The sequence below is a fragment of the Strongylocentrotus purpuratus genome, unplaced genomic scaffold (assembly GCF_000002235.5).
Source record: "Strongylocentrotus purpuratus isolate Spur 01 unplaced genomic scaffold, Spur_5.0 spur5_scaffold_7, whole genome shotgun sequence".
NCBI classification, from domain to species: Eukaryota; Metazoa; Echinodermata; class Echinoidea; order Camarodonta; family Strongylocentrotidae; genus Strongylocentrotus; species Strongylocentrotus purpuratus.
Window position 1 is genome coordinate 26426368 of NW_022145613.1, and position 11908 is coordinate 26438275.

General features: G+C 37.4%; 1 protein-coding gene across 1 annotated transcript; it reads left to right on the plus strand.

Moving 5' to 3' along the window:
* The first annotated feature begins 4055 nt into the window (after positions 1 to 4055).
* On the plus strand, positions 4056 to 9499 carry LOC582636 (DTW domain-containing protein 1). Its single transcript, XM_782580.5, has 6 exons — positions 4056 to 4178; positions 5334 to 5570; positions 5851 to 5994; positions 7136 to 7234; positions 8426 to 8534; positions 9008 to 9499. The coding sequence occupies exons 2-6, from the start codon at positions 5373 to 5375 to the stop codon at positions 9259 to 9261; spliced, it is 804 nt and encodes a 267-aa protein (XP_787673.4). The 5' UTR covers positions 4056 to 4178; positions 5334 to 5372; the 3' UTR covers positions 9262 to 9499.
* The last annotated feature ends 2409 nt before the right edge of the window (positions 9500 to 11908 follow it).

The following is an 11908-nucleotide window of genomic DNA, read 5'->3' on the forward strand; positions in this document are numbered from 1 at the left end:
AACCAAGACATTTTGGGTCAAAGTTCCAAGTTGGGAGTACAGTTGTCCCGTATCTGGATGTCTTTGCTACTAATTTGTCAGTGCATGTTAAAGGTACACTGTCCTACTTGTAGCTACTTGCTCCCTCTATATAGAATACTCCCCCAATCGGTGCCTGTTGGTCCCCATGACCCTATTTTTATGCCTCCTTTACGAAGTAGCCGGAGGCATTATGTTTTCGGGTTGTCCTGTACGTACGTACGTACGTCCCGTTCTTGTGATCGCGTTATCTGAAGAACCGATTGATGGATTCCTGCCAAACTTTGGTCATGTATTTATCTTGCAGAGCCGATGAACTGATTAGATTTTGGGGTCATGAGGTCAAAAGTCAAAGGTCACAGGGCTCATTATTTATGCAAAAACAGCTCGCGATCCCGTTATCTGAAGAACCGATTGATGGATTCCTGCCAAACTTTGGTCATGTATATATAATTGCAGAGCCAATGAACTGATTAGATTTTGGGGGTCACGAGGTCAAAGGTCAAAGGTCACAGGGCTCATTATGTATGCAAAAACAGCTTGTGATCGCGTTATCTCAAGAACCGATTGATGGATTCCTGCCAAACTTAGGTCATGTATGTTACTTGCAGAGCTGGTGAACTGATTATATTTTGGGGTCACGAGGTCAAGGTCAAAGGTCATGCGGCTCATTATGTATGCAAAATAGCTTGTGATCGTATTATCATTAGAACAGATTGATGGATTCCTGCCAAACTAAGGTCATGTATGTTACTTGCAGAGCTGATGAACTGAGTAGATTCTTGGTTCATAAGGTCAAAGGTCATGGGCTCATTATGCATGCAAAAATAGCTTGTGAACGCATTCTCATTAGAACTGACAGATGGAATACTATTTAACTCAGGACATCTTGCAGAGCCAATGAACCGAGTAGATTTTAGGGTCATGAGGTGAAAGATCAAAGGGTCATATATGTATATGAGAAATTGCTTGTAATCACAATATTCTGAGAACCTGTTAATGGATTACAATTGAACTTGAATTTGAAAAATTTCTTCTGTTTTGGTTTGTAAAATTGCTCTATGATGGAGGCATCATTTTCGACTGTGCGCAGTCGAATTCCATCTAGTTCTATAATGAGAAAGCCACCTGTTACAGTGACCTCGCTGGCTCGCTGGGTGGTCTAATCCCTTTTAGCTGAAGTAGTAAAGCCTGCCTTTAAATTCAGCAAGCTTAATGAGAGGCCTGGGGAGCATTTCACAAAACTTGTCATCAGTGACATGACAGTTTTTGTACTGAAATCCTTGCTTCTGATTGGTTATCAGCAGATTTGTCACTGATTTTTATCACATGTCATTGAAAAAAGGCTTTGTGAAACAGGTCCCTGTTGTCTGCTGAGAGCCAGAATCAAGTTTACACAATGCAGACTGGTGTTACTTCCCCACCCCCCCCCCCCCCCCCATTGCTTTCAACAAAGGAGAAATTCTTTACATGATCAACGATATTCAGAACAACCGATGCCTGCATTTTTTCCTTTCTTTTCAAGACTAATATATACCACAGTCTCATTGCAATCGCTGAGTTAATTCTTCTTTGAAATATAGTCACAAAATTTATTTCATGCTTTATCCAAACTTTGCCCCCCCCCCCCTCAATAATAATATTTGAACAAAAAAAATGGTTATGAGATATGACCCTGGTACAAGTCCCTTGTGCTCCTGTATTTGAGACGTTTCACTACCTTACTACTTTGATATACCAAACCAATGAGAGAATTGTGTGCTACAAAATGCCTTTTGAGTTTGTATTATAGATTAGTTCAAGATTATTTGTTAGTGAATGACAGATGTATAAATATTAGTAATACAATTTTGTATTTTGTACTAGCTAGGCCTATACCTGATAGGAATGTGTACTACTTGAAATCCATGTGTAAATATTTCATGCCGCCATACGGCTGTATTGCATAATGTCTAATTCATTTTGCCGAAATGAAGTGAAAAGCTGTTTTTGATGGATTTAATACATGTTTCTCACTTTTCAGACTATCCTAGATATTGTTGTATATTATCCCTATGTAGTTGTGGGGATTTCTTTTAATGGTGGGAAGTTTTCATTTTACTTGTAATACCTGATTGTGTTTCACTTGAGAATTGAAACATAAAATTGGGATTGTGGTCAGTAAATGAGAAATATCTTTACGTTCAGTTCGTTCAGTTATGTCATTTCTTTTTAGCAAACTGTCTTTTAGCTTCAAGATTACTTAGCTTGATGTGAAAAATATATACAATGTAGAAAGGTAAAGAGTGGAGCCAAATCTGTAGAAATGGGTCTTAAAGCAACAAATTATTATATTAATACAAGTTGTGAATATATTAGATTTCTTTTGTTTACATAAAATGATATTTAGATATAGCCATGGGGCCCATCTAAATTTAATTTTTATGGTAGACCTTTTATTCTTGTAAAAAATTACTGTTTAATTATCTTTCATGCCAAATGAATTTTTTGTTTCCTTGTTTTCTTCCTTTCCCTTCTCGTGGTTTGAATATTTTTTAAATGTTTTATTCATTCCTCTTAAGTTTTAATATTTTCTTTGTTGAAGGATTTTTAAAAAGGTCTCTTAGTTTTTTGTTAATTTTATTTTAGATTCTATGTACATACCCACTTTTAGATTGATCAGAATCTACTGAATGTGCCAAAGTTTTATATTTAGTTGAACAATGTTGATAGTACAAGTGTAATGCATGATCTTAATTTTTTCCAAAGCATAATTTGTGTAAACACTAATAGGTATTAAGAATTATGTAATGAATTATGATTTTTGTAGGCCTACCACTAGAGTGAGGGATGTTGAATTTTCTACCGTATATCTCACCTCTTATTTCACATCAAATTGTACTTGTTTGAAATTTTTCCAATAGTATGTTGGCTATTTGTGTGCTACAATCCAATATACCGCGATACTCTTCCTGTTTTGAAAGAAAATAATGATATTGTCAGTTGAGAAGTTGGCATTGCCAATTATTTCACTACATATTACCTCATGGTACGTTAACCAGTAGGCCTACCCTTTGAGGATTTATAAACAATTAAAAAACAAGAACAAATAAACAAATAATTCTGAAGAGTAAGCACCGGATAAAGATTTAAGTTCTGGATTATTTTAACTGGGGTAAGAACAAGCTGCATTCCTAATAATTTCTTCTAAAGTGGAGAAACAAATTCATTTGTGCAGATGACTATTCTCTGCATTTATTTCCCCAAATATTTAATATTATGAACCATAACAGGAAAAACTAAAACTCAACAATGCCAGATTCACTGTACCTTCAACCAAATATATATATAAAAAGTTCTGAAAAAAATGTTGAAAAAAAGAGAGGGGTGGGAAAAAAATATCTTTATATTCATGAACTCATCCTTCTGGATTGTTGTATTTTTTATTTGTAAAATTCTTAATTGTAGATTTATACATTTGATTAAAATTCAAATACCTCAATATCTTGTCATGTTTTTATTTTGTGTTTTTGATGAAGTTGATGGGGATCGAAATAAGAATTTCGAGATGCATGCTGCACGAAGCCAGGAATTTAGCCTATTAATTGGAGAGAGATCGACACAGAGAAAATGAGTGAGAGGCGAGGAAAAGGGATATTCAGAAGATGGGCCAGGGTGGAGGGTGGGTGAGATAGGTGGAGACAAAGATGAACAGACAGATAAGAAAGAAAGAAAAAAAGTTTACAGAACACAGACTTTTTATAAATCCTCAAACTCAAGATCGCGCATAATAATAGGAAACAAATCTGGGAATTTCCCTTGCACACATAGACGTAGCCCCAGACGCTCGTAAATTATATCATACATTGGTATTACATTCCCCCCCCCCCCCCTTTCATTTTATCAGAAAATTTGACTGATAAACATATATAAGATTTTTGAAATCATTGATATTAGTTTGCAACGGTTTTGAAATGCTGGTCCCGACTTCCAATGCCGAAATGATATCCTTGCTTCCATGTACCACTCTCGTAAGAGTTGATAAATATTCAGTGCAGTCTGATGTCACAAGTAGCGTTCAAGTACATCACAGACACTTGGCATTTGGATTTTTTCGACTCGACTATCGGACTTGGCAATTCATCGCCTCATTCGAAATTGTGTGGTATAAACACGAACAGGTAGACTTTATATTCTCCATCAATTAAATCACACAATTACTCAGTAAAATGTACATTTAATTTACGTTTGGCTGATTTGTTCGTCCATGCCATGCCCAGCGCCCATCCATGGCGATGGCCCATGCGCCATGCGCCATGGCCATGGCGCATGCCTGCCCCTACGCCTCGGCCTACCTGGCCTTGCGAGTTACGGTTCACTCAACTTCACTGCATGTGTGTGTGTCGGTCATTTGGTTTGAATCAAGAAGATTTGCTTGAAAAATTAAGTAGAGCCGCTAGTATGCTTGCCCAGCTAGGCCTAGGCCTACTACGGCGCTAGCGCTAGTCTCTAGTATAAGTAGGGGTGCGTTCAATCAACACCTTTTCACCCTAGAATCACAGTTTTCAAAGACATTTACTGATTTAGGGTCTTTCTAGTTCAAAACACGGTTGTGTTCAAGTGAATTTTCGTCGGTCGTAAAAATAAACGTGTTTAAAAACACAAAGTGAAACGCTGAAAAATATGCGTTTTGTATCGTAATTCTGCGCGAAAATTAGATTGAACGAACGGAGAACGGATCTCAATCATGATTAGGTCTAGGCCTATATGATGTCATTATCGTGGCCTTTTCCGTCATGTTATTCCTCGTTTTCCTTCTATAATTTTTTCTCTTTTTGTTTCAATTACCGTATGTTTTTCTTCTTTTTTCCATCTTTCATCTTCTCTTCTATCTTTCCATTATCTATTCTTTATCGTTTTCTCTTTCTGTCTTTCCTTATGTTATTCTTTGTTTCTTCCTTCTATTCTTATGTTATTCTTTGTTTTATTCCTTGTTTTTTCCTTCCATTTTCCTTCCATCACATTTTCTTATGTAATTCTTTGCTTTCATCGATCCTTTTTTCCCACCATTCCTTATGTTATTCTTTGTTTTTTCATCTTTCATCTTCTCTTCTATCTTTCCATTATCTATTCTTTATCAATTGTTCCTTCTGTCTTTCCTTAATAGGTCTATGTTATTCTTTGTTTCTTCTTTTAAACTTGTAAACTTATTCAAATAATGGGTTGAAATCAACTGTCCAGGTTTAAGGACTATACGGAGTGTCGAGTTAACTGCATATATTTTTTTTTATAATAGACTACAAGCTTTTTCTCTTTTTTCCCTTATTGGTCTATAGCCTTACTACTTGCCAAGAACGGAACTTGCGTGGATAAGCATGGACATTCACAAGAAAAGGCCCAAGCCGACAGATGGAAGCAATCCATTTGAAGGGATGAAGATCGCTTCCCATGATGCACTGGTCGCCCTGAAGCAACGTTCTAAGTGTTCTGAGTGTCGAAGATCGAGGAAGTACTTCTGCTATAATTGCTACGTACCTGTTCCTGAACTCAAAGACAAGCTACCAATTGTGAAGGTATCTACTTTGCTCTTCCTCTCCCCCAGGGGAATTTATTTGTTATGCTGTTTTGTTCCTTGTTTCATATAAGTAGCTTGCATACATGTACATATAGGCCTGTGGCTATGAATCTTTGTGGAAATACATTGTTGTTTACAGGAGCTCTTTAAATTTACCTGAGCACTTTTTTAGAGCTTTGTAGTTCTTTAAGCTTTGCATTTAGATTATCCTTCTCTCCCATCATATATAGCTCTGCCTCTTTAAAGTAAATATATTCTCTTTATCAATGTGCTGGCAGTTGCCTGTCAAGGTTGATGTCATCAAGCACTCAAGAGAGGTGGATGGAAAGAGCACAGCTATCCATGCTGCCGTCCTGGCTCCTGATGATGTCAGCATGTACACCTACCCAACCATCCCAAACTATGATGATCCCTCTGAAAAGGTAAGAATAGTTCATAAACTATGGTCTATCTATCCCAAACTATGATGATCCCTCTGAAAAGGTAAGAATAGTTCATAAACAATGGTCTATCTATCCCAAACTACGATGATCCCTCTGAAAAGGTAAGAATAGTTTATAAACGATGGTCTATCTATCCCAAACTACAATGATCCCTCTGAAAAGGTAAGAATAGTTCATAAACTATGGTCTATCTATCCCAAACTACGATGATATGGAAAAGGTAAGAATAGTTTATAAACGATGGTCTGTCTATCCCAAACTACGATGATCCCTCGGAAAAGGTAAGGATAGTTCATAAACTATGGTCTATCTATCCCAAACTACGATGATATGGAAAAGGTAAGAATAGTTTATAAACGATGGTCTGTCTATCCCAAACTACGATGATCCCTCGGAAAAGGTAAGGATAGTTCATAAACTATGGTCTATCTATCCCAAACTCAAGTTCAAGTTCAGTTTATTTCACATCCAATAAAAAACTTACAGCATTATAACATTCAATACAATTATATAAAATGCAATAAAATTATATAAAATATGATAAGAACAAATACAACAACAGTAACACTAAAAATGATTAATGGGTGGAGTAGGGATGTGAGGGACCAGAAAAGGCCATTGGCCTATCTAGGCTGGTTCCCTTTGTCTACAACCCCAAAAGTAAATTCTTCAGTAATTAAAAGCAAAATATTGACAATATAGACATTACATTAACTAAGACATATATACACACATACAAAGGACAGGCAGAATTAATAAAAGCTAATTAAAAAAGTATATTGTAACTTGATATTTGTTTGTGTTTAAAATTAGGCTTAAAACTAGACAATGTCGGACATGCTTTGAGAGGATCCGGTAAGTTGTTCCAAATAATGGATCCTTTATATTTTATTACTGTTCTTGACTACAATGATTCCTCTGAAAAGGTGAGAATGGTTCATAAACGATGGTCTATCTATCCCAAACAATGATTGGGACGATGATTCTGTTTATGATTTCACTTGGCAGGCATCATTTACATTAACTGTAGTCCTACAAATTATAAAATTCAATATTCCGCTAGAATTATCTCCATCGTTGATAACAGAAATAAAGACTGCTATTGACATTAATCCCATAGGTGGTGCTAGTCTTTCCCAGCAGTGATGCTGTATCCTTAGAAGAATTTACACCGAGACCGGCGAAAGAACAGGACACCACCAAGGAGGAAAGCAAAGCTGTAAGTAGGAAGGACATACAGTAAATCTCAGTGTATAAGACGCACCTGTGTATAAGGCGCACCCCTATTTGTTGTTGTTGTTTTGTTGCCGAAAACCCAGGCGGGGAAGGACCTTCATTTAATATCGAGGTGCAGTTGAAGGCGCCGATTTGTGCTTGTGAACTCGTCACAAATAATAGTAACAATGTCGTTTTTAGAAGAATGTGTAAGATCATTAATGTAAATTGAGGAATTATTATTATAAACTACATATTGACATCTATTAGACAGATTACTTTCAAACCAAGATGACAGACAAATTTGAGTGTTGTTGTAGTTTCCGAGTGGTGAGTCAACACACCGATTACTGAGCTGGGAGACATTGCCAGGCATAGTGCCATAAATCGAAAATAAAAAATAAAAAAAATAAAAAATATCTGTACCTGTGTATAAGACGCACCCCCGACTTTCAATTTTTTTCGGCGGCAAATATGTGTGCCTTATACACAGAGATTTACGATATACAACAGGGACCTGTTTCACAAAGCCTTCTCCCAATGACAAATGACAAATATCAGTGACAAATCTGCTAATAACCAATCAGAAGCAAGGATTTCAGTAGCTTTTACAAAAACTGTCATTTGTCGCTGATGACAAGTTTTGTGAAATGCCCCCTGTTCTTAAAACACAAGGCGGTGTTTAAGCAAGGAATCTCACTCGGTTTGTGATTTTCATTTTGTCAACAGCATTCTAAAAGATAGGTCAGCTACATGTAAACCAATTATATACATGATGATACCTCTCTGGAAGAAATACTTGTGGGTACTCTTGCAAGTGTCTTCTATATATTGGTATCAATTCACTTAGTGCATCAATTTTGAAGAATGCTCCTGTATTCCTGTTTATGAAAATTGCATGGAATAATTGTGACCCGGCACCACAAAACCACCTAAAAGGTCTAATTTAAAATAAAAATTGTTTAGGTCTTATTCTAAAATGAGGTTGAGATTCTCAGCTGAAAAAATGATGTATTACCGATGCTCAACATAATTGGATGTTCCTAACCAAATGGAAAAAAAAATGTTCTTCTAATTTTTTCTTGTTATAGCATATCTACAATGCATTTTAGAGTGTGTAAAGTTTCTATTTCAGAAAGTGATTTCCTTTCATTTAGAGACACTGTTTGTTACCTTTCTGCTTTATCTGATCAAGGATGCCGATGATAAAACTAAAGATGCAGAGTGTCCATTCCAGAGGGTGGTCTTCATAGACTGTACCTGGAATCAGACAAACCAGATCTACAACGATGTACGACTCAAGGGTATGTAAAATAATAATATTTAGCTTTTATATAGCGCTTAATACAATGTCTCTAAGCGCTTTACAAATATAATTTTACCTTGTAATGTAATGTTCCTTCAGGACTGCCAAAACTGCCATTTTATCTGCCACAGTTAAAGCTAACATTGACTCTCTGTGTGCTAACTATCAAACTTTGTTTCAGACAAAATTGTTGGCAAATTGTTATAATGTAAGAGTTAAGTATAGTTTAGGCCACCTGTGCAGAAAACTGCATACAGGGCAAATTTTCAACTTTGATATACCTTTTGTACTGATATGCCCCATTAAAAAGGATAAATACATACATTATAGACACATACGATCAATTAAATGCTGATGTTTATGATTTTACGTTTAGCGGTAATGTGTGAAAGTATAGTAAATCAGAAAGTAATTGAATACAGGTAGAGGCATATTGGAGACCAATTTATCTTGTTTTTCAATTTTTGGCAGGCCTCCAATGCGTTGTCATAAACGACCGGAAAACCTGTTTTTGGAGGGGGCAGCGTAAATCCGACTCATACCTGGCAACCATCGAAGCCATCTACTACTTCATGGTCGACTACCAGCAGGCATTCCTGCAGGGGAAAGAGAGCAAGGATGAGTGTCGCTATGACAACCTCCTCTACTTTTACAGCTTCATGTATGGCCTTGTCCATCAGGATGACAGTCCGGATGCAAAGATGAGGAAAGAGGATAATGGGTAAAGTCAGGTAGTGTTTTAGTTGAGAAACCTTGGAACCGAACTGGTCTCGAATGTTGAAAGTCTGATGGTTTTGAGCCGAGGCAGACACAAACCAGATGAAAACAAAAGTCGTTGCTAGGAAAGATGAAAATAAGTTAAATAAAATGGTAACGCTATAGCTCAGAGCCGATACAGAAGGTTTTGAGCTGAGCCAGATGCAAACCAGCCCAGTCAAAAAAAAAAATTGCAGGGGGGGGGGGGGGGGGCTCCATTTTTTTATAAATTTTGGGGGTTACTTTTCCATTAATTCATAAAGGATACAATTTGTTAAGTTTCTTAATAGGCTTACTGGCTTAAATATTTTATTTAGGTTTCAGGCTTCCTGCTTCATATTTTTTGAGAGGCCAAGGCCTCCATGAAATCGAAGGTAATTTCTCAAAAAGGACCGAAAAGTTAACCTATTAAAAATAGAGCATTTATATAGTTAAATAAATAAAGTTTTTAATGCATTGATTTGATGCAAGAACATATCATAGTCGTACGATGAACTGTACATTTCTGTTAAATCCACACTTAACCCAGTTAGTCAACTTGTCAATGTAAGTGAACACATGTCAGCATTACATCGAAATCTAATGACACAACAGCAAAAGTTAGTATCACACTTACAGGTCACACAGTCACAGGTTCATACTTTCCATATATGCATGAACATGCCCCAGGCCATGACTATGCCTGTCAACTGTGCAGTGATTCAACAGGTTTTCACAAATCTAAGCAGCAGTATCCTGGTTCACTGAATACAGCAGCTAGAACCCCTCCTTTAATAATAATGATAATAATAAGCAAATAATTACCGTTGGTGAAGATGATTGGACAAACTATCACTTCCGAGGCGATCTGGACGTAGCTATCTTTCCGAAGCGAGATAGCATATACATTCTGATCGACGAGGAAGTGATATTTTGCCATCGCCTGAAACCAAAAGGTGATTATTTGCTTTATATTCCACATCTAAAACAATTTAACTACAAAATGAAAAGGACGCGTATGCATCTACATAAAAGACACCTTGGCCCAAATTCACACCAAAAAGTTTTAGTTTAACCCAACCCCTTGAGGGCACGGTGCGCGCATGTGTTTTCTTTAATTGCGCTCATTGGTAATGCGCGCTTAATTACGCCTGTTTTAGTGCACTTTTGGATAATCTTCAGTGAAAGTGCGCGTTGCCCTGTGTAGATAGTACCTCTATCTTCATTGAAAGTGCATTGCACTGTGTAGAAAGTAGTACTATCTACACAGTGTAACAAACTTTTTGCTTCTCCCATCAATAATGGGCAAACTATCTTTCATCACGTGATTTACTTTTGACCAATCGAAAAGCAAGATTCTTAGTATGTGGGATATAATATAAAATATCTATGAGCGCTAAAACAATTAGTACCATAGCGCTTACAAATACCAATATATGAAAGAGGAAAAAAATTTATAGTCTCTGAACTTTCCTCCCTCTCGGACTTTCTCACTGTAGTCTGAGAAAGCTACTCGGACTAAGCCTGTAACAACGGCTGCATTGACCTCTAATGGTTCCTTGTCTTGTCTGGTCTTTGCATTAATACATGACTGGAATGTGGCTACATCTTACCTCATCTGCATCTTGGTATAACATATATGTTGTGCAATGCAGTGATCACTCGGAAAGTAACTCGCATCAGTCGGAGGTGGCCTGCTGGCAGGATTAACGAACAGCTCCTGCTCATTGAAAAGATGGAGATGCCTTCGCATCTCTTGAACACAGCCAACTCCAAGCCCAACCAGCTGAGTGACCTTCCAAGAGACCTCCTTTGCTATTGGTCTCAACAGTCCTGTTACGGTATTTGACTTACACCTTTGCTTCTTTGTTGATGTCAGCTTTCCTGGCAGGATTAACAAACAGCTCCTACTCATTGAAATGGCGGAGAAGCTTTCGCATCTCTTGAACATGGCAAACTCCAAGCCCAACCAGCCATGCCATGAATCACTTCAACAAAACCATCGAGTATGGCCAGCATTTTCCACCTTAACGCCTCACCACCACTTGACCCTTCCTCCCCCCCCCCCCCCCCCCCCAATATCAAGCTCCTCAAAGTTGCAATCCACAAGCTCCACAAGCCTATTCAGAGGATTCAAGCATTGTTGTTGACCCTGTTGAGACCTTTATATCATGCTTCAAACCCACCATTCCGAGTGACTAGACAACTCAAAGGCTGACCTCCTACCACATGCCATTAATCGCTGTGCTGTGAATCATTGATCGGCTCTGCTCTTAATTGCAGACCTGATAATTGCCCAATTTAAATCATTTTTTCCGATTATTTTCCCCCTCTCTCCCCCCCCCCCCGATTTTCCCCCAATTTTTTTACTCAAAGGGGGGGGGGGGTGATTTATTTTTTAGTGCTCACTACAGGGTTCGTACACTTACACATTTTTTTTAATTCCCTGACTTTCCATTACTTTCCAAAGTAGGATAATGTAAATTTCCATTTCCATTTTCAATGATGTACATGTCTTAATTTAAAGCATACAACTACACATCATCGCAATACTAAAAAGCAAATCACAAAACTAGCGTGTATGGTCTGTCATGCACACTTACACATTGTTCAGAAGGGAGCTTTTTTTAATGTACG